This window comes from Patella vulgata, chromosome 9, assembly GCF_932274485.2.
Source record: "Patella vulgata chromosome 9, xgPatVulg1.2, whole genome shotgun sequence".
Classification (NCBI taxonomy): Eukaryota; Metazoa; Mollusca; class Gastropoda; family Patellidae; genus Patella; species Patella vulgata.
The window spans coordinates 21,205,966-21,230,479 of NC_065887.2; the positions used below are offsets into that span (position 1 = coordinate 21,205,966).

At 36.7% G+C, this 24,514-nt stretch overlaps 2 protein-coding genes across 2 annotated transcripts; one reads left to right on the top strand and one right to left on the bottom strand.

The window, feature by feature from the left end:
• Positions 1–3,586: 3,586 nt before the first annotated feature.
• On the top strand, positions 3,587–8,097 carry LOC126832706 (uncharacterized; the record flags this gene model as incomplete). The annotated part of the gene is made up of 3 exons (XM_050563574.2): positions 3,587–3,591; positions 6,979–7,154; positions 7,928–8,097. Coding segments are annotated over exons 1-3 (351 nt in total), but the record flags the coding sequence as incomplete, so codon positions are not given.
• Positions 8,098–14,814: 6,717 nt separating this feature from the next.
• On the bottom strand, positions 14,815–16,758 carry LOC130014282 (putative defense protein 3). The gene is made up of 2 exons (XM_056103275.1): positions 16,514–16,758; positions 14,815–15,035 (listed from the first exon to the last, which is right to left on the bottom strand). Exons 1-2 carry the CDS (start codon positions 16,704–16,706, stop codon positions 14,815–14,817), a joined length of 414 nt encoding a protein of 137 aa, XP_055959250.1. The 5' UTR covers positions 16,707–16,758.
• Between the last annotated feature and the right edge of the window lie 7,756 nt (positions 16,759–24,514).

A 24,514-nucleotide genomic window follows, 5' to 3' on the forward strand; every position in this document is an offset into this window, starting at 1 on the left:
CCGTATAACACAATGCAGGGCATACACTAGTCTTTATTCTATTTTTTCCGGGGTTGGGTAGTCAAATTAATGGTCTAACGAGTGCGCCTATAAGGCCTGTCATTGAGTCAAGTGGCGTGGTTTCGATTCACAGCTTGTACGTGACAAGTAGTCGGGTCGTGGAATATTTCCAGTTTCCACCCACTGCTAATGACCCGTACGCACAAGCAAAATAAACGCTATGTTCATGTGGACGTATATTGTCGCCCCTGTCCGTCCGTCCGTCCACAATTGTTTGTGAACAGTCTACAGGTCACAATTTTTATCCGATTTCAATGAAACTTGTCACCCTAAGATCTCGGCTCCTTTCGATATTGGCATGTATCGGACTGTAACTTCATGGATTATGGCCCCTGATTGTTACGAAAATCACATTTTTACCTTGTGAACACTTGAAATGTATGCTTATAACCCAAAGATCTCGGTTCCTTTCGATATTCGCGCATATCGGAACGTAACTTCCTGAATTATGGCCCCTGATTGTACGAAAAATCGCGATTTTAGCTTGTGGACCCTATAGAGGTCATAATTTTTATCCGATTTAAAAAAAAAACATATTATAATATCACCGTTACACCCAAAGGAAGACGGAGTTCGAATTTCGTGAAAATCGGCCCAAAACTGACAGACAAAATGGCCGCCGTTCGATCTCAAATAGCGTAAAAATATGGTATATCAAGGTTGTGGACCCTATAGAGGTCACAATTTTTATCCGATTTTGTTGAAACTTGAAATGTAAGTTTATAACCCAAAGATCTCGGTTCCTTTCGATATTTGCGCATATCGAATTGTAATTTCCTGAATTATGGCCCTTGATTGTAGGAAAAATCACTTTCAGTTTAGCTTGTTTTCTATCCATCTCTCGAAAATGTGGACGTATCCTGCCAGGCAGCCGCTGGTTATTGATGGGGATATAATGAAGTCGTTAGTTATTAATTAATAATTCTAATCACATTGTGATCAGTACGTGTATTTGTGTCTTACTATGAATAACTTTTACTAAAGAGAAAAATAGGGCGCTGACACTAGATGTTGACCGATAAACGTCCCCGGCATTTTCCAGCGTTATTGCTCTTGGTCAGTTGTGCAGGGCGGACAAAGAACGCGGTCCCTTGGCGTTCTCATAATCGAACTCGTGACGGTTGGGATTACTGCTTGTTGTTCGGGAAATGATTCATAGGCCTATCTTCATTTGTCCGATCGGTGCAGAAAGGTAGGACGTTGAACTACGTTTCATTCATACGAATAACATATTCGACGCTATATCAGCCAGACATAACTTTGGTTTACCTCTACCGTGAGTTACAGTCAAACGATTTATCATGTAAATCTCATTGTTTTTATATCCCAGTATAGTTGGGGATACGGACAGTCTATACAAACAAATTCCTTTTAAAACCGGTTGCATTACATGTTCATTCCATGTCAAGTGGGTCAGGGGTGGGAAATTGCCCCCCCCCCCTCGAAAAAATCTTAGTCCCGAAATGACCTAGTTTGTGGCGAGTGGACGTTAAACCCCATTTCTCTCGAAAAAAAAATCTGGAAAAACTATATGTTATTGTACATGTAAAAACTAGAAACCGTGCAAAATTTGTGGTCTGTAGCTTGCAAATTGACTGAGATACAGGCATTTGATTTTCATGAGTTACCGATAAGTTTTCGAAACAAAATATGTATCAATAATTTACTCGAGTTTCAGATATCTTATTTTGACCTTTCTAGTGAAGATATACAGCTCACATTTGGTAGTCTTAAAGAACTTTTTGTGGTAGGGTTCGCGTGCTAGTTGGCCACCTAAACCGAGAAAACATTTGGTGTAATTGTATATTTTCTGGATTTTGTAGTGTTCCAGGAGCGACAAAGTTATAGATATAGACCCAAATTTTGGCCTTTCCAGAGAGTGCCGGTTGTACTACGTAAGAAACTTATGAAGACGCATTATTTTAAAAACTAGATTCCCAGAAAATGTTGTCTGATCTCGCATTTTCTACAATCGTTCATAATCTTGCTCCACGCAAGGTATAAAATTCTCAACCAGTTGTTGGTTGCTGGAAACCAACCTCGTCATACAATGTCACAATTCAATTATATAGAAACACTATTATCTTACTAAATAATTTATTATTTATATAGCGCCGAATATCCTACACAAGTGTTTCTCACTTTTTCTAATTCTAAATGGTATTAATTGTTTTGCGGCTTGTGTTGCAAGTGTGATGTCTACCTAAATATTACTTGCCCTCTGTCATAATAGTAAGAAAAGCACCTGATGTTCGGTTGACAACATCATCGGTATTGCCCCACTCCCTCTTTATTTTTATACGCCCACATTTTCATGTGGACGTATATTGTCGTCGCCCCTGTCCGTCCGGACGTCCGTCCACAATTGTTTGTGAACAGTCTACAGGTCACAATTTTTATCCGATTTCAATGAAACTTGAAATATAGGTTTATCATCCTAAGATCTCGGTTCCTTTCGATATTGGCATGTATCGGACTGTAACTTCATGGATTATGGCCCCTGATTGTAAGAAAAATCACGTTTTTAGCTTGTGAACACTGTAGAGGTCACAATTTTTATTCGATTTAGTTTAAACTTAAAATGTATGATTATAACCCAAAGATCTCGGTTCCTTTCGATATTCGCGCATATAGGAACGTAACTTCCTGAATTATGGCCCCTGATTGTACGAAAAATCGCATTTTTAGCTTGTGGACCCTATAGAGGTCATAATTTTTATCCGATTTAAAAAACCGTATTATTATATCACCGTTTTACCCTAAGGACGACTGAGTTCGAATTTCGTGAAAATCGACCCAAAACTGACAGACAAAATGGCCGCCGTTCGTTCTCAAATAGCGTAAAAATATGGTATATCAAGGTTGTGGACCCTATAGAGGTCACAATTTTTATCCGATTTTGTTGAAACTTGAAATGTAAGTTTATAACTCAACGATCTCGGTTCCTTTCGATATTGGCGCATATCGGACCGTAACTTCCTGAATTATGGCCCCTGATTGTACAAAAAAATCGCATTTTTAGCTTGTGGACCCTATAGAGGTCATAATTTTTATCCGGTTTAAAAAAAACACCGTATTATTATATCACCGTTACACCCTAAGGACGACTGGGTTCTCAAATAGCGTAAAAAAAATATGGTATTTCAAGGTTGTGGACCCTAAAGAGGTCACAATTTTTCATCCGATTTTGTTGAAACTTGAAATGTAAGTTTATAACCCAAAGATCTCGGTTATTTTCGATATTCGCACATATCACACCGTAACTTCCTGAATTATGGCCCCTGATTGTATGAAAAATCACTTTCTTTTTAGCTTGTTCTCTATCCATCTCTCGAAAATGTGGGCGTATCCTGCCTGACAGCCGCTGGTTTTACAAATGAGTGGTGACAAACTGATCAGTGGCAAATATTCGCTCGGTCGCTATTATCACTGAAAGCGATGACATCGGGCGATTTAATATTAGACCTCAATGCGTAAAAGGCGCCAATTCTCCCCGGTTAGCTTCTGTTACCATGTCCGAGGCTATATGATGTAATACCACAGGTAGACCTATAAATCACGTGACCTTAAAGTAAAAGAAGGATTTCTCATAACCGCTGGGAAGTAGATTGCATTGGTTCATCTCTACAGCAGTTGGGGCTGAATTCTAAACAATAAAAAAAAAGATTATTTGCCGATATGATCATGTCTATATATAGCTGTGTTTAATTGTTTGACTAAACAAACTTGGCGTGTATTTTGATAGCCTCAATATTTTGTATAGAATCAAAATAGCATCTTAATTATACATGTATGTGTGAGTATGGTGAAACGACAAACGAAAATATACTTTAATATAGATATGCACGAGTCCCTTATAGTCCAGTGTTTGCATAGTAACAGAATGGCTAGGTTTTTCACTTTGTTCGTGTAAACTCTAACGGTGACCTTTCGTTTTTGGTGGGGAAAGGATTCTGAAAACCTTTGTAATCATCAAATATTGAGTAAATAAATGCGCTTTATTTTATTTTGTATTATAATAGATAAATAAACAAACAGATTCTATCGGAAATATAGTGTTGCTTTAGTAAAATTGTCATATACCGACCGATTATAGAAATTGAATATGCATAAGACTCGCCCCTTCCACAGAAATATAATGCCGATATTTCCGCCCTAGGATACATCGTAATTACCGAGTGGCCAAATATTATACGCCCAATACAGCAGCTTTCTCTAAAAGGGAAAAGTGTTGTGTCTAAGAGAGTGGACAAGCACAATTACGCTAATTAAAGGGCTATAGCTCGGGAACTTAAGAGAGCTAAATCTCTATCTCATTATTTTCCGTAAAACGAGAAATTAGAATTCATCACTGGTTAATTCCAATTAATACTGTTATCCACTATTTAAGACACAGCGAACATTTTATAATCAGTACACGAGTCGTGTATTCTATGGCTTCGGGTGCCATTTTGTAATGAACAAATAAAAACATATCCCACCAGACGATGTGGAAGTAATTAGTAAAGGCTGATTCACAAACGAAAAAATAATCATAAATGGACTAAACAAGCGTAAACGACTACCGTGAAATTTAAACTGTTCACGTAATTCAACGAACATCATAGATTAGAAATTGCAATATTTGTTTCGTGGTTTCGAATCCCCGGTCGTACGTGACAAGGAGTAGTGTCGCCTGTCCAACCTCGTGGGTTTTCTCCGGGTCCTCCGGTTTCCTCCCACTGCTAAAGACTCATATGCCCAAGAGAATTATTGAAATAAAATTGAACCATGTGTTAGTCCCGAAATGACCTAGTTTGTATCGAGTGGCCCTTAAACCCCATTTCTCTCGCAATATTTGTTTCAAACGTTGAATATAATCGCTTTACATACATTCATATTATATTAATATATGTGCTTTTAGAACCATTTTCGTCTATTTCAAGGTTCCGATAGAGCCAACGCCCTTTAAATGGCGACCGCGTTCAAATTCAAGCGTAATTGTTGTCTTCTTGTAAGAATCGGTGTTCTATGGTTTGAAATAGATTCGTCAGTGTTGCATTTACAGACCGGACAAGCAAACTTACACTAAAGGGCCATAACTCCGGGCGAAAATAGTGATTGTGCCCAAGTTCAATCGGATTTGTCGTGTATTGATCGAGATACTAGAGAGGTTTCGCACCAGTACGTATACAGTTAGTGGGACGGATACGTCATCAATCTGTATGTTCTTATTACGTCACAGCAAGTTCCCTTATCCGTAATGCGTACGGAAGGACGGCTAGTCAGCTCACTGCACGTGGTGGGAAAACTAATTTGTGATCTTAGTAGAACGGATACGTCATCAGTTTGTGTGTTCTTGTGACGTCACAGCAAGTTTTCCTATCTGCTATTCGTACAGAAGGACGGCTAGTCAGCTTACTACACGTGGTCGAAAAACGAGTAAGTAATCTTCAATTTTTTCATAATTTTGGATATGAACAAACTATTTCATGAATTACAAATCTTTGTTAATACCATGTAGTCCAAAGAATTAATGATTATTTGTGTTTTGAACATCAAAAACATGTCTAAAAGGCGCTTTGAAAAGACCCCTATACTAGGACAAAAATCTTGTTTTTTTCTTCGATTATTTTTTTTTTATAGAAATGGCGATGGCAACAGCAGCAAAAAAGCCGACACGCTTTAATCCTGCAATGGATATCAACCTGTTAAAAGAAGTATTAGCGCAGTGGTCCCCTGTCCAAATTGAATGGGAAGCTGTGGAGAAAAAGTTAGGCCTACAACTAGAGGGTTTGAACGTGCAAGTGACAGCAAGAGCTTGTCGCGATCGCTACAAAAAACTTATCAATGCTTATCGATCTGAGGAACTGGCATCACTAAGAGCGTAAGTTATAAACAGATACTTTTCATGCACGGATCCTTGACCTTGGACTTAGATTACTATTGTAGACCCCAGTGGTAGGCCCATACTGCACGCAGCGACCCATCTACGTCATACTTCCCAGAATGTGACACTGCACTGATTATCCGCCATTTAAAACGATCATGTGATCATTTTGGAGCGGGACTTATCGATTCGACACCGCTTTGTTTAGACAACAAAGTAAAAATAACCCACGCACGTGTGTTTTATGTAAACACGGCATGTCGCTGACACTCGCGTAAAAGCGATATATAATATGTGCTATGGGTAATATTGCAATAAACTCTTTACCATTGTAAACTGTCTTTAGAGTTTCAATCTGTTTATCTTTCAAAACAAGGTTAGATACTCCTAAATTTGTTTTCGCAAACAAAACCGCCTCTGTGAAATTATGTTTCATGGGCGCCGCCATATTGAATAATGAGAGGACTATTTTGTGATTCGGCTTTGATTAGTTTGACATCTTTCATACACACAGCGGCTAATTAAACATATTTAATTTCATTCAATATGACAATAGAAGAGAAATAAATACTTTTAAAATTTTCTAAAAGCATACTCAGTGTTTTCGACTAAAATCGTCGATGTAGGAATTTAAATGTCGGTTAATTAGCTTAGGGCCTATTCTCAGCCGGAGCTAGCTGTAGATAGGCAGCCTAAGTTTGGGATGTGGTAGGCCTAGTGCCAGTGGTACAGGAAGTGACATATGGGCATAGGCTAAGTTCAAGACTTGTATGTGCTCTTTTATAAATGGTTGAAATGATTACTTAGTATAATTTAAACCCCGCCCACCCCTCGCTGGTTGGTCCTATTTGAACTATCTGAACACTATGGAATGTAGAGATTGATGATGTATCCTACTTGTAGGGCTTATGTGTTCTCATGATATTTGAGAGTGCCAAATTGTGTTCATAGATTAAATTAAAAAATGTATTCTTTTGCACCAGTGATGCTGCAGTTTAAAAAGAATACAATACTCTTTAACATGAGCGTTTTATGCTTTAATTTTTCAGATCTGGGACTGAGGAAGAGTATGGGGAAAGAGAAATGTTGTTGGGAGAATTAACAGAGCTGGGGGCGGAAAATGAAAAGAAAGAAAAGAAGATGAAAGATGAAAAAAAAGATGAACAGGGTGATGAAGTCCGCAAAGCCGCCATTGCAACTTTGAAAGAGCAATCTATTGCTATTGGTAGGCCAGGGGTTTTATTCACAAAAACAAAAACTAAAATAAAATTTAAATTTTAAAAAGACACTGCAATTTTAGTACATATTTTTAAATTAATTTTCGTGTTAAGCCAATGAAATTGCAGTGTCTTTTTAAAAAAAATTTTTTTTTCTTTTTTTATGATTGGGTGAATAGGGCCACTGATTGATTGTTTTAATGCGATTAAAAACATTTTTTACCTAATAGGATTGCAAATATGGTTTTGTAAAAGTTAATCATCTTTCCTGGTCAACTGAAAGGGATAAAATTGAAAAATTACGGCTTACTTAACCAGAAATATAAAAAACTAAAAATTAGTAAAAGCGACTGGTAAAACATTCTACCAAAACGAAAGTAAACAGTGTATTACGTCAATAAAGGCTATTTTTTTTAGAAATCTTATATTTTTGAACCAGCAAGAGTGGGATTATCCTTGAAGCATTCAGATTATGGCCTAAATCATGATTTGATGTAGGCAGTTTATACTAGCTTTCTCAATCTCACTTTTTGTTTGTTTCAAAGAACAGGTGATCCAGTAAATAGATTGTTTTACTTTTCAGTCTATTGACACATCGACTGCCTCAACCTTATTCTAGTACCCAGTTACTAGCTCTTTTAGTGAGAATAGTAAACAAATTATTGTTTTAGAATTAAACAATTAAACAGTGTGTTTAGTTGTCTAACCCACCCCTTTAAATAAAATAAGTTTCAATCAGAGACATTTTTTTATTAATAATCCCAGTGTCTTATGTTTCCAGATGATAATGGTGAAAGCACTAGTAAGAAGCGAAAGAAGAGTAATTTGAGCGCAGATTATGTCAAATTTTTAAAGGAGAAAAATGACCGTGAAATGGACTTAAAAAAGGAGCAACTGGAGTTAGAGAAGGCGAAATTTGAATGCGAAAGGAAAGAAAGGGAAGCCAGGACAGAACACGATAGAGCAATGCTGACACTTCTTACAGAGCTGATTGTAAAAAAAAAAAATAACATCATGATATACATGTATGTACATTTAATTTATTCTTTTTACTTATGTATGAGATTTAAAAAAACAACAACAATAGTAGTTTTAGCAATCTGTTTATCCCAAAAAATTCTCCAATGTAGGTGGCATAAGTGCAAAATAATCATTGTCTGGCTACCATATACACATGTATGACAGTTGGTCAAAAGAGCACCCACAATGTAATACTTGGCGATAGTTTCAAATTTTTCTTGAAATCTAGGAAAGCCCAAAGCTGCACAATTTTCCCAAATCCCCATTCCCGCACACTTGACATTTTTGAGTTAAATAAATTCTCATCTTGGGTCAAATTTGCTCCCTTAAATGAGTAAAAAATATACTCCTCGAGTGGATATGCGGGATCACCATAAACAGCAAAACGTTGCCTATTGATGGTGTAAAGTGGATGAGCCTCAAAGTGATCTATTAGTCCACTTTAACGTAGTAATGCGCAATCATGCCGTCGTCCCTCAACTGGACCGTACAAATTTTCAATTATTCCATTTGGCAACATGACTGACTGGAATTTGTGGCCATTATAGCACACTCTTTGGTTGATGCCAGGTCTACACATTGCACGAACGGTACCATCTACAAACCCAAAACAATTCATCAACGGGGCATTTTTCGAATGTATGGCATCTGCATATGATTGAAGCGAGTCTCTTGTCATCCATGGTTTTTCCATGTTTTTGAGCAAATGTCAATGAGTGGAATACAGGAACTCAAGGGTTTCTTTCACAATGAAAGATAAGGTTGATTTTGGTCTACCGAAAACCCTTTCATGTCCGAAAGGCGATTCGGATACGCTAGCCTTCGTAATGAAATGCATAACGCATCCAAGCCATCAACAACTGTCCTATTTTCGCAGACGAATCTCTCGGGAAGTTTCAATGCAATACCAAGCCCCTTTAATGAATCTTTATCAAATCTAAATAAATCCACGGACTGATCATCGCTGATATTATCCAGATTAAAATCAACGTCTGGGTCGTATGTTACAAGGCCATTGCGTCGTGCATCAGCATTTTCCAATTGATGAAGAATCATGTTTTCGTCGTCATTCTCGATCGCCAAAATGTTTTCATTAAAGGGCCCCGCCATTTTGACTAGACATACACGAGCGACATCTATTCGCTATACGTTAAAAGAAACCTATAATAGCTATGTGTAACCGTACTTGTTTACGTTCAGGTGCGAAATGTCGCTACTTTCTTTGATAACACAACGAACAACGGCAGTGATATGAGGTATAAGGCCCTACATTTTCTGCTCCACCCGGATACTCTCTACTATACGCCGTTGCTTGTTAAGCCCTTCGTTTTGCACCTCTGAATTATTCATTCAGCCACGACGAACCCCAACAAACGAAAACGAACAAGTATTGAGTTAAACAGTCGAAGAAAAAACAAATTTGTGTTGTTCGTAGGTTTTATTTTGTACTTATGTAGCAATAATAAAGAAAGAAAGGAGGCTATAATATTATCCTGTATCATCCATTCATAAAAATATACATATAACAGCTATGAAAAACAATTAAACATTTACAATATATTAAAACAAACACTTCAACTGGTAACAATAAAACCATTAGAACACATTACCGATATACTATATGACATTCAAATTGTTGGATAGAGGCAGGGGCCCCGGAACCCGGGTAGCAGGGTATACACATGGTACCCTGCTCTTTTCTAGGGTATACATGTATACCCATGCCCTAATGATGAAAGTTTTCAACCCTTTTACTAGTCTATTCATTTGTGAATAATCAGGCTTTTGTCGCTTTCATTGTCATGTATTTTAAAGGGTTTTATGTTGGAATTTGGAATCCTAGAGGCGCTCTAAACGGCGTTTCCGGAATTGACAAATTTCAAAATGTTTTAGAGGCCGGGGAGAGATTGCTGTGGAAAGGCGTAAAACAAAATACTTAATATTTAAAAACCTAATAAAATTCTATTTAGTAATATGTACATCATCGAATATTATGGAAAGGTGACAAAATTTACATCATGAAAATAGATGCTAGGGAAATGGTAAGAACTGACCAAACGTAGTTTTGAGGCCCTGCAAAAAAAAGTACAGTTATGAAAAAAGTACATTAATACGCTATTGAAGAAAGCATGTAATTAAATCCTCTTATACATAGCTAAAGATACATTCCTTTATGCGAACAGGGATAGTTTTATGTATGGGGACACCTCACTTTCCCCACATCTATTGTTTAGAGTCTGGGTCCACCAGGCCATGACTAATTAATCAACAAAGGGGGTTTTAAGTATAGTCTGTAACAAGTTTGTGGCACTTCAACAAAATGATAAATAATATTAGTGGAAAAGATTACATGTAAAAAATAATACATATAATATTAATTATGGATTCTTATATTATACCATTTCCATAATTTTTATAATATACAAATTAATACATATATAATATAATAAATATATATATATATTATATTATAATAAGTAATACATATTAAGTGCATATATTAAAATGAGTAACTAACTAAATAAATAAATAAAGACATTTTTATAGTATAAATATTTATAAACAGTTTGATAAACATGATAGTTCACAGTCCAACAAAATTCATAACAGTGTTGAGGTATTCAATGGGTGTCTTGCGTGTAAATTTATTAGTAAACTGATTTCACCAATTTTCCCAATCTACTGATAGTGGGAAGTGTTATTAGACTAGAGTTAGAGTGGTTCGTGCAAATAACAAAAATCCAATAAACGAGCTGTATTTGGGGCTTATTTTAACAAATATGATAAGACTTACCATTAAAATCATCATTCATTAACAATTAAACTATTGCTAAGTTGGATATTTGTGTGATTTGGCCATTTGAATGGGACTTTCTAATTATATGGAAAAGTTGATCGCCCAAGCAGCGTTACAGCGGTAGATTTTTTCATTAAAAAGAGTTGTTTCTTGGTCACATCAAAGTTTCAAATTTTGCTCTGGAAAACGAATTCTTAATTTCCGCAGTCGGCTTTCTTCGTTTTTTTTACGTATGTACAATTAACAATTGAATTTAACATTTGTACGCGTGCGCAGCCCTTCGTTTGAGAGAGAGAGAGAGATGTTGTCTGAATTTTGAGCTGATTTTTTAACGTTTACATGCAATAGACTATAGTTAAAACTTTCTAATAAGGGGTGAATTTCGTGGTTTACAAACGCAGTATGTAGAGAGTGCTTACCGTACTCATATTGTAGATGTTAAATATCCTTTATGATAATCCTATTTTCTTTCAAATAATTATCACAAATATAAAAATCATACACATCAAAAACAGAGGAGCACACGACAAAGAAAAAAGCCTTAAGCATTTTCAAATCGGTTCGGCAGCAGTGGTCCAAATGTCTAGCATTGTATCCGGAATTCCGTATAAGAATCTACTTAGAGCCCGTGAGAGCACTTTTCTCATAAACGAAGTTTTGATCCGCGTGACAACATGCTGTTAAAACAGGTCAGTTTATATAGTACAGATAATTGAGTGTGTGGGCCATTCTACTAGAGTGAGAAGTTTACACCAGTGATACTAATTAATTAGAACAGACTATAGTTCTACACCCACTGTCCAGTAACCTCCTATCTTTTATCAAAACAATCAAATGTGGGGAAAGTGAGGTTAAACCTTATATATACAGTCTATCAAAGACGATAATTCGAATTACACTAATTGTTTTTATCTTCCTCGAGAAATCGAATAAGTATATCCTGAATAGCTATTGTGATATATCTGTCTTCTACACTTGTCATTGTACACAATGTATATTTAAGTAATAATAACTAATAATTTCAATATTTCGCGGATGTAAGACAAAACAATGAAAACCACTTACTTGTACTTATGTTATCAGATGTTGTATCTAAAAAATTACAAAAATATATATGGTGAAATTATGTTTTCCAAAATAGCACTAAAAATAAAAGACACACTGCAAAGCCCAAAAGGAACGGTGGGTAAGAAAAAGTTCATATCTGCATTATTGGTTTTGGGGGATCTAAACCATATCTTCTTACGGTCAAAAGAACAAACTGTATTGGATCTGACCAAAATTAGCGCAAGGAAAAGTGTAATTATCCGTCTATTGCGAGATGTACTTTCTTTCACCTAAACGGAGATCGCGTGGCTAAGTGGGTAAGACGCTAGCTCGCTAGCCTGGAGGTCGGGTGTTCGATCCCTGCATTGGCAGAGAAAGTTCATCCAGATTTTCCGGCGTGGTTCTCCCTTGTCAGTGATGCAGGACGGAGGGGCTGACAAGGAAAGCTGTCTAGTCGTTCGGATGGGACAAAAAACCGAGGTCCCGTGTACACATTGGCGTGCACGTAAAAGATCCCTTGGCAGTTGGAATTCGATATAAGAGTAGGCCGTAGTGCCGCTGTCCGGGCAAAATTTCCCTCATAGCACACTGTATGGCGTATGCCCGTCTTCATTAGCCCAGGTTAGGAGCAGAACAGTAGGACGTTAAACTCCATTTCATTTCATTTCATTTCTTTCACCTAAACGGTTAAGACAACGTCTATATCAAGTAACCATCGGGGTTTATTTTCCTCGTCACAGTAATATATACATTTATGCTTAAGGTTATTTTAACACAAAATATTAAATGCTTAATTTCTTTTATCATTTACGTATCTCGAAACAATGAGTGATATGAAATTGACGTTATTAGCTTACGGGCGTATTTATTCACATGACCCGATTGCAACGGGTTGACACACCCGAATTATTTAAATATTCGTTTTATTTGTATTGATTTGGATACAAATATTTGGGTGTAAAATTACAAATTCAAACATTAATCGAATACGTTTGTCACACAGTTTGCAGATGAAACACTCACCACTTTGTACAGTAGTAGTTGGCCCGGTTACAGATGGTTCTGTTATATTTTTTTCCGTTTTTGTTGGTTCGACTGTGATTGTTTCTGTTGAAGTTGGTTTGGCAGTGATTGTTTCTGTTGTGGTTGTCTCTGCAGTGGTAGGTTGGGTTGTTGTTGGCTCGATTGTACTTGGTTCGGTAGTGGTTGGCTTGGTTGTTATTGGTTCGATAGTGGTTGGTTGGGTTGTTGTTGGGTGAGTAGTAGTTGTGTCTGTTGTGGTTGTTTCCTCAGTGGTTTCTTGGGTTGTTGTTGACTCGATTGTACTTGGTTCGGTAGTGGTTGGCTGGGTTGTGGTTGGTTGGGGTTTTGTTGGCTGAGTTGTAGTTGAACCGGTAGTGGTTGGCTGGGTTGTAGTTGACTGGGTAGTTGTTGGTTCGGTAGTGGTTGGTTGGGTTGTTGTTGGTTGGGTTGTAGTTGGCTCGGTAGTGGTTAGTTGGGTTGTAGTTGGTTCGGTAGTGGTTGGCTGGGTTGTAATTGATCCGGTAGTGATTGGTTGGGGCGTTGTCTCGGTTGTAGTTGGTTCGGTTGTGGTTGGTTGGGTTGTTGGTCGAGTTGTAGTTGGCTCGGCAGTGGTTGGTTGGGTTGTTGTTGACTGGGTTGTAGTTGGTTCGGTAGTGGTTGGCTGGGTTGTAGTTGATCCGGTAGTGGTTGGTTGGGATGTTGTCTCGGTTGTAGTTGGTTCGGTAGTGGTTGGTTGGGTTGCTGTTGGCTCGGTTGTAGTTGAAGTCATGAATTTTAAGGTAAAAGATATGTCATTTATCCAGTAAACACTGAAAGACTGGACTACAGTAACCCTAAAATAAAGACATCACGGTTAGGTTTAAAGTCTGCGTGCATTAAATTTACTATATATATGCGGAAGTATAGGTAGCCGATATAAAAACCATGGCCCACGACTCCTCCGCCATTCGTCTATCCCGTTCTCTGCTTCCTTTCAAGAGACTGTGATATTTTGAAGACGATCCGCCCAAGAAAATTTGATTATAGGCAATCTATATCATACATTATGGACGAACCCCTTAAAAAGTTTCATTAGTGTTTTCTAATACGATTGTGTTGATCAAATATTTTAATTTCTGATCCATACCAATACTATCACTATTGGATTCATAAACTCAAGAATATATAATTCTCATGTTGAATAATGAGGAAGGATTTTGATTTAAGATAATGGATTTTCAAAGATAACGTTCCATCCTATATGTCACTGTCTAGTTAGAAAAGTATAATCTTTACTTTTGGATCGAGGGTGGAAGTGGGCACGGTGGACCGAGAGGGAGCCTTTGAATATGATAGGCCCGGGGAACCCTAAAATGTACTCAATTAGTTAGAGGGTACTTATTATAGTTTGAGTGCACTTATTTTAGTTTGGGAGTACTTTATTTTAGTTTGGTGGCCCCTAAAAAATGGATTTAATTCGTTTGAGGGTACTTATTTTAGTTTGAGTGCACTTATTTTAGTTTGGGGGTACTTTATTCTCGTTTGGGGGCCCTTTTAGTCTTGCATTTACGTCGTTTTTGATGAATCGCTGAGAGCGCCACAAGCTTAGTATGTTTATTAACGCGAGAAACATCAAGATATATTCTAAAAAATCCCCAAGCCCCCAACAGACACACCCAAACACACCCACCCACACACACACACAAACACATTGGATCAGACTCGGGGGGGGGGGTGCACCCACGGACTACCCCTTGGAAGTGGGATTACTGTGAACATTAGACAATACATGTACAAATTCGTTACTTTAAAACAATATCTCCCATATTTGTTGATGGAGCTGTCCATGTCACTGTTGGGGATGCTTTGATACCACTACTGGAATGAGTCCAAGAATCTGAGTTTGCTGTACATTGAAAAATTCTAGTGTCAGTTGATGGATTACTAAAGGTTCCAATTGTTTCCCCAGATGACTTCCTAGCTTGAACAATTAGACCTCGTAAAGTTGAACCGGTGATAGAAACTGAAAAAGACCCAAAATATTGAATCTGAAAAATATTCAAATTGTATAAAAAAAGAAGAGATGAATAAATACTTTAAATACTTCGATTGGGAATAATTAAGTCAGTTATTGCACTAACTAAACTTATTTATATCAGACAAACGTGTTCTTGTTATTAACGGGAAAATTAGCTTGAATCTGATATCTTGTAATTACTGGAGTAATAATTATACCCGAAGTAAAACACTTTGGTCCTTAAGACAATTTTGGTTCTTTGAAAAATTGTTGCTTCACTCTGTCTATAGAGTCAAATGTGCTTAATGAACGTGAATATATAGTTATACATAAAAAAAACAGTGATATTTTGGTAAAATCATAACCATTGTCAAGATATCCATCAAATTCTGTTTGTTAATTGACCTATGCAGCCATTATTATTGATAACAAGGTTTATTCCATAATTGGGATGGAAATTAACGTCAAGGCTATCTAAGACGTGCAGAAATTAGGAGGTATAAATGTAGAGCGAGATGGATTAGAGCTCATTCAGATATTCTATGCAGCCATTATTATTGAGAACGAGCAACCTTCAAGGCATAGCAATAAAGTTGTAAAAGTTGATGTCGTAGTGTTATTACGATCACCAAGAAAAAAACACAAGAAAAGAAGTCCGATAAGTTTTCCCTTTCGTATTCAAAAAGCGGACAAAATAGAACAATACCGTTATGATTTAATATTACGTCAAATATCTGTTCGCTCGCTAACCTCGAGTCACTGTGTTCTATTCCCGTGTTGACCGAGAAAGTTCATCTGGATTTTCCGGTGCGGTTCGCCCTTGTCGGTGGAAGGCATGGCAAAGGACAGCGTATAGTCATTCGTGTGGGACGAAAAACGCAGACACCATGCACGTATCTGCATACACCGAACCCCTTACAATTTGAATTCTCTATTAGGGTAAGCCCTAGCGCTGCCGTCCGGGCAAAATTCCTCCTCATAGCACACTCCATGGCGTATGCCCGTCATCATTAGCCCGATCAGGGCAGAACTATAGGACGTTAAACCCCATCTCTCTCTCTCTCTCTCTCTCTCTCTCTCTCAATGATTTGATTTTCCACTGGTTATCTTTTTGAAACATCTATTTTATTGTATATGGTATATTACTGGAGGGCATATACTACATTTATGTACTATAATATTATGTACCAAAATAAATATTTGAAAGCTTTCCTTCGTTAATTTATAAATACTGACCCATCGTTACATATTTTGACCCACACTTTGATTTTTTTCTTTTGCCTTTTATATTTCACTCGGGTTCATCTTACATTTATAATTATTAACTTAAGCTTATTATTTTCTACTTTTTTTTATCTAACCCTTTGCCATTACAAATAATTTGCTATTATACTATTATATTTCTTTACATTTCTTTTTTTTTTCTTAATTTCTGGTTTGTCTCTTCACGAGTATATTTCTCCTAATAATAAATAAAACTTTACCTGTTATTTGTTGATTTGGTCCATACGTTGTTGATGAAACGTTCATGGAATAAGGTGCGGTTGATGTCTGTGGTGAAAGCCCATGTAATGGCGTTAAACTAACACATGCACTCGGGGGTGCTCCGCTACTATAGGAATGAATTCTACAAACAGAAGCCAAAACAAGAAAACCTCTTAAAAATAACGAATTCATTTTAAGATCTAATGCGCCTGGTGTAAATGATGTGTTTCTTTCAACGTTAAAACTTGACTCATTTCGATACACAGGAGCCCAAGCGTGATGTTTCAGTAATGTAAATGCAAATATATGTAGCTTAATATATGTATAGAGGAACACACGGATACGGCAGTTCGTATCGAACAGTTTTTATACGGAAAAAGTCCGTATAACATCGTCATCTTTTTACCGTCTTGTTTGCTACTTTTAGACGCTGAAATGTTGTGATATAGCGTGTTTATGAATCTATGTGTATCCTAGAACACAAAGGTGGATATTCGATGTGATTTTAACCATGATAAAGACTGGAATTTAATCATTATGTTTGATGAGCTTTTATGGGAATTTTCATATTTTTCCCGTCTGTCTGTCTGCATGCTGTTTGATCTACGTGCTAAATTTAGGGAGGTGGGACCTTGCAAATCTCTAAATGATGTGATTCTAACTATGGTAAATGATACATTAGTGAAACCAAAAAATGCTGTCGAGTCGAAGTCGAAGATTTTTAATAATATTCGACATTAAATGGTTTTTTTAATAGCTCAGCGACTGTCGAGCGACTTTACTCCCCCTAGGAATTTGTAGTATAGGCATCTGACTAGTACTGATGGTGATCTTGGTACGCGGCGGGAAAATCTGCCAAAACTCTAAAACTACATTAATGCAACGAAACATGTGACGATACGGATACGGGATACGGATGGAGAAAAAATCCGCTTGCCAAAAGTCTCTAATATCAAGATTCCTTATAATAATAATGATAATCTGTGCATTTATATAGCGCTAGTACTCCATGCACAGAGGCATGCTCACAGCGCATACAGTTAATTAATTTGATTAATCATGTTAACATTTCTCAAAAAGATGGGTTTTAAGTCTTGATTTAAAACAAGAGAGAGTTGGAGATGATTTATTGATATCTGGTAGATTGTTCCACTGTTTAGGTGCATAAACTGAGAACGATCTGTATCCGAATGATTTTAGCTTCCATCTTGGGCAACACAACTGATGAAGTCTGTTTGATCGGAGGTTACGTGAGGGAACATGTATTTGCAAAAGGTCGGATAAGTATTTTGGAGCTAAGCCATTTACACACTGATAAGTCAAGGACAGAATTTTGAAGATGATTCTTTCATTTATTGGAAGCCAAAGGAGTGATTGCAGACGAAAAACACATTGGCGTACACGTAAAAGATCCCGTGGCAGTTAGAATTTGATATAAGAGTAGGCCGCCGCGCCGCTGTCCGGGCAACATTTAACTCATCGCACATTGTATGGCGTAAGCCCATCTTTATTAGCCCAGTCGGAGAACAACAGTAGGACGTTAAACCCCATTTCATTTCATTTTATTTCCATTCATTCATTCTGTTTGACTGATCAAGCGAAATGGCGATTGAGAGCGTGAACTGTGATCACTAAAAATAGAATATTAATAGTTTTACGTTAATAATGACTCAGCAATGTGACCTATAGATATATATCTAATAGTGCTGACCCTTCTTCGTTTTCAATATAAGTACAAAGTCCGGCTAAATTTTCTAGTTTACTAGTCATTATGATTAAAAAGGTTTCGGGTTTTCACTGTCTTATCAACTCAGTAATAACAAATAGTATAGGAGACGGATATGAACGAGAACAATGATCGCGCCCTTCCTTTTTATTCCCTGGTTAGATATGTTGCTCTGATAAAAGAATATAAAAAGTGGATTTTGTAAAGATGTAAGAAATTCATTTACAAATAGAAATATCTAACATTTTGTTCTTTTGTATAACATGCGGTGAATGAGTGTATGTTGCACGACATCTGAAGGGGGCTAAAAAAAAATATGGCCTTATCAAATAATACGTCAATTATCGAGTGTCATGGTACAGTTAATGTATAGCTACGAGCAATTGACTAAAAGCATTTGTCTGCCCGTGCGTTTTTTATGCTACGATTCGATGACTTGCATTTACCATTGCACACTTGTTTTTTTTTTTCTCATTCAAGCGTGTGATTTCGTGACGGACCTAGCAAGGGATAACGTGTAGTCTTTCGGATAGGATGAAAAATCAAGGTTCCGTGTACATATTAGCGTGCACGTAAAAGCCCCCCTAACAGTTGGGATTCAGTATAAGAGGTAGCGCCACTATCCGGACAAAGAGTTCCTTACGCGACATTACGACATTTTTAATGTCGTGGTGTCGGGTGAAAATGTGGTATTGTCCGGTTTAAATGTCGTGATGTCGGGTTGTCGTGGTGTCGGGTTAAAATGTGGTGATGTCGGGTTGTCGCCTTACGAAGGGCGAAACCGCGACATCAAAACATTATACCAATCAGCCACCATACTTTTGAGTTGAGATATGCGAAATTCCAACTTCCGCATTGACCGATGTATGCCGCCATTGGTCTGAACGCATGCAGACTCATACGACCAACCACAACTCACGATTTGTTGGACGACAATTGAACCAACCGGGCTAATGAAGATGGGCTTACGCCATACAGTGTGCTATGGTGTGGATTTTGCCAGGGTAGCGGCGTTTTCGACTATTGTTCATCAAATGCCAATTAACAAAACATTACATATACGCCAATGTGTACACGAGAGCTCGGTTTCTGCGCCAGACCCTCCATTACCAAGGGGTAACCGACAGACGTCGGGGGTGACGAAAAGTTACAACCACATTGAAATATGAGCTTTATTTATAAACATAAATTACCAAACACAACAGTTGAAGAGAATTATAACAATTTAAATATTGTTTTTTGTTTTGTTTTTTTTTAAAATATAACAATAAACATACATTCCAGACATTTCCGGTATATTTATAAGCCAAGAGACACCTTGGATATATTTAAACATACTCAATTCATGTTATAAATAACAACAACGTGAGCCAAGGGGACGTAACGTCATCAAGGCTAAAAAAAAATGGACCTCTTTGATTTGGATCAAAAATAAAATTGTCTATTTCATTGGATTGTATAATATGTTGATTTTTATTTTGTGTGATGACAATCTGTCTCCATGGAAACCCTTGAAGAAAGACCCAACATTTATGGTCAGATTTTCGAAAATCACTTTGTCCATGCACTGATCAATATTAATGTTAAGTTTCAGCCATGTAACTGATGACCATATTATTAGCCCCGTGAGGAGATATTGGTGTGGTCTGACTTGGGGAAAGCTCCAGAAATTTCGATTAGATTTGCGAAATATTTATTTTTGGCTCAATCGAAGATGGACCAGTCTCAAAGGAGAGGTTAACATTGAATAGCTCTAAACGACTTTCTTCAATTGTCTTACACGGACAGATCTTCTAACAACATCAACGGTCGACCATGGCATACATGTACGTCTATAGGAAAATGCTATGATCAGGAGATATAACCTGTTGTTGGTTCGTTTTCGCTACAGGCCTGGGGCTTACGTTTGTTGTTTATGGCTTGTAATGTCCGTGTGTTTTGTGTCTTGGGTGTGAGGTTCTGTTAGTGTGTTGCGTTTTGCTAGACTTAATACTAGAATACATTTTATTTTGTTACGTTTAAAAAAAATTGCACTAAAATATATCTTAGCAAATTAATGAAAGTAAAAACACTTTATTACAAACAAAGGTGATGGTCGATGACAACACAATATTTGACTTTCGGATACCATGAAATATTACTTTCAGTTCGACAAAAAGGAATATATTATATAATAGTTACTTACATATATACACATATATACAACTTTGCTTCGGTCTTTGTGGCAGACTTCATAAGCTTTGTAACTCTAGTAGCGATAAAATATTAAAATTCTATTGTGACGGAATCGATAATAGATAATAAAAATATACTTAGATATATTTGGGGTCCAGTTATCTGAATATTGACGTAAGCAAATTATAAATATAGCACGGACAAAAAATCAAGAAAGACATAGCTATGTTAGTCCATTTTTTAGTTTGGATAACAAATAAGGCGCGACATATATCAAAATTATGGGTTAATTTAGCGATGTCCAAAAAACTGTTTCAAATTTAGTTAGTTTTAGAAACTATATGGAATTTGGCGTCTTTTGTATTAGGCACTTTTGTATGAACTAATCTGTCACGATTAGTGGATACTTTACACCATAAATGCCGCAACCAGTAGGACACCAAGAACTAAACACACACAGCCCCCAAGCCCTGAAAATAAGCATAATCATATTCCATATTAAATATATTCAAGTACTTTCAAACTCTCAACTAAAATGCTACGGTGTTATATTTCCATTAACGATTGTTTCGTTGTATGTGTTGCCTTCAATAATGGTCATATTTATGTAACCTGCAATTAGTATATTGATCCACATACAAATTGTAAAGATTCCATTACCAGATAATGTATGTATAGTCTAATATTAAGTTTATAGTAAACGTTATCAATTATTATATTCACACAGTCTGTTAAATGGAATTAGTATTTTATTTCTGCTTTTGTGGGCTTGTGTGTTGTGTGTGTGTGGGGGGGGGGGAGGGGGGTCATCCAAAGGGACGTGACCTTAGCCTCAGATAATCGAAAGTAAAATGCGGACAGGATTAACAGAACATGTACAACCAGATAATGTTTTAAACGTCTGAACATCGTAGATATTTAATAATGATTGGTGTCGATTATTTTAAGGCTTAATAATTTAACCCAAATGTCTTAAAATCAGGCGACCCAAATGTCTTAAAATCAGGCGACTTAGTCCGAAAGAAAGTTTATTAACGCCTCACCAGTTATAATTACATCATATTAAAATAAAATATACAATTATATAAAACAGAAATGTGAGTGTGTGTGTGTGTGGGGGGGGGGGGGGGGGGGTAACAATTAATCATAGTAAATGATTTACAAATAAACAATATCTAAAAAAGAATATCTACACTAAGAAAAACAGAAAGGAAGTATGACACCAATTCACATTTTACTTTTCAGAATTTGGCCCAATAAACAAGATACTGGACTCCAATAAGGTCATTTTTCTTTTAAATTTCGGAAATCGTAACCAAAAATGGCATTCAAAACCTAACAAATATAATACAAAAAGACGACTTTAAAAGAATAGCATGAATTGCAGGTTCAGAAACAAAAGATTAGAAATTAATTGATAATTTAGTGCTCCAAAAAAAGGTATACAATAAAGATGGTGGATAAAAACTTACTTATACTGCCATTATTTGGCGTTGTCATGGCTATAAATAAACAAAACAAGTGTATGATTAAACATAATATTAAATACAATATGGGCGGGGGGGGGGTATTTTTATTTTTACTGTATAACAGTATAAAATATTCATGTACGGTTCTGTTTCTAAGTCACTGTTAGGATGGGCTTTTGGTTGGTTGGAGTAAAATGGCTAATGAAATTGAATGTTACATTTGGGCGCCAAAAATCACTATTGACAACCCGATTTTTCCAAATTTTCTCGGAGGACCCCAGCACCCCCACCCAACCAAATATCCAAAGTCTGCCATTGCTCTGCAGAGGCTATTAGTGCCATATTCTTCTAACACTGTTTAATAATATGTAATATCGAATGCACAAAACTGTTTAATATTATCGAATGTGAATAAAACAAACACTCCTTAATGACCTGAAATAACTCATAAATTAAACACTGTTTACATTCTTAATGACCTGAAATACCTCATAAATTAAACACTGTTTACATTCTCGATTGCTAACTGAAACAGACACTGTTTAGTTTTCACGAACGTGACTAAAACACAAACTAAATTGTTTTTGGACACCGTCGCATTTTCGAGTTGCACTTAAAATACAAACAGTTATCATCAGTTTCAAATAAGAAACATTAAAATATTGGTTGCCAGGCAACGAAATAAACTTTTACAATATCTTTTGAATATCTGTTTCAAAATCGCAATTTACACAATGCAATCCGAACTGCCTTATGATTTATTCCAACAAGTTAACATTTTCAAATATTGGATTTCAGATATTTCCTTCAGCACGGTCAAACATTACCATATAGTTTTAAGTGCAATGACTCTTTGAGCATATATTTTACCTTTATTGTTGCTCATTTTCAACAAGAAAATATAAAATAAAAACCATTGTATTCAGAAAGGATCAAATGAATTACAGTAGGCTACATATGTTTTTTAATCTTACGGTCAACGAAACACTCCCGTCGATCGAAATCGCTAACAAATCACCATCGCCTGATCGACCCACCGTCGTATATTTCGCGATAAATAGAAATAAAATGGGATTTAACATCCTACTGTTCTGCGCCGAACTAGGCTAATGAAGACGGGCATACGCCATACAGTGTGCTATGAGGGAAAGTTTGCCAGGGCAGGGGCACTACGGCCTACTCTCATATTGAATTCCAACTCTCAGGGGATCTTTTACGTGCTCGCCAATGTGTACACGGGACCTCGGTTTTTCGTCCCATCTGAACGACTAGACAGCTGTCCTTGTCAGGCCCTCCGTCCTGGATCACTGAAAAGGGGGGAACCATAATGGAGCGATAAATAGACTTGATCGACCCACCATCGTATATTCCGCGATAAATCGATAATCGTTACTTCCAAAATAACTAAACTATACAAGTATATGACATAGGTAATAATTTGATAGACGTCGAATTTAGATTAGTAAAATCTTATCCAAACAAATCCAACAGGTTTCAAAAGCAAATAGGCTGAAATTACGCATCGGTATCAAAGAGGGTAACTCAAAGATTAATGGTTTAGTGGAACCGTCTTGTGTGCGTTTAATTGATAGAGGCAATAAATGCCCTAGCCAATTCAACAGCAATTATAGGTGCAATAATGACTTACCTCCATTGTTACTCGTTATTGTCGTTCCACCTGTGAAAAGAATGATATAATACAATGAGTGGAATAATGACTACGATATCAATTATCGCTAGCTCTTCAGTATTACCACCAGCACAAATTACAGACAGGTCACTAACTGTAAATCCGATCAAAACTATGAAACAAGTTTAACAAATAAACCGCGACAAAGCCTAAAATAACGCATAGAAATAATCGTATATTCATTGTCAAATTTAAAATATGTCTCCCGGATTGTTTGACTGTTTTCCAGATCAGCTGAATAGACGAGGAATATTCGTGTCTCGGATATTTGACAGTTAGTTAGTTGGTTTAGATTGGGGGACAGTGGACATTAATTTTGTTTACATATGTACTTGATACACAATGTTAACCTTACTAATTCATTCAATGTTATCCCTCATTACCCTCCCTACAATAATATGACGACCTACCTCCATCGTTACTCATGGCTGTTGTTTCATCTGTGAACAAAACAAAGGTGTTAACTAATGTGAAATAACATTGATTGAATTAGTAACGTTAACATTTTGTATCAATAAGACTTCAAAGAACCATATTCAGTTATAGTAGGTTCACATGTCTTTTATTAATTATTATTGGTGGGGGATATAACGCATCAATAGTGTCAGGTACAAAGTCGACAACGCCTAAATAAACGCCCAAAACCAATCACCATCGATCGATACAGATACAGAGACTTGTAGTCAGCGATGAATCCATATGAAATTATAATTGTATAGCCAAACAAACCTGGCCGTGACAGGCAAATAGACGTTCATCGGTCTATTTCCAAAAGAAATGCGTGTCTGTTGGAACGTGCATAATATTGCAACACTACTAGTGTTTGATCAGAAAGTTAGCTCATTTATGTTTTATGTTACGTTCTGGGGGGTATTCTAGCTTCCTGAACAGCCCCGAGGAAACACTGAACCAGCAAAGGAAGGCGAGTTTCAGGAAAATA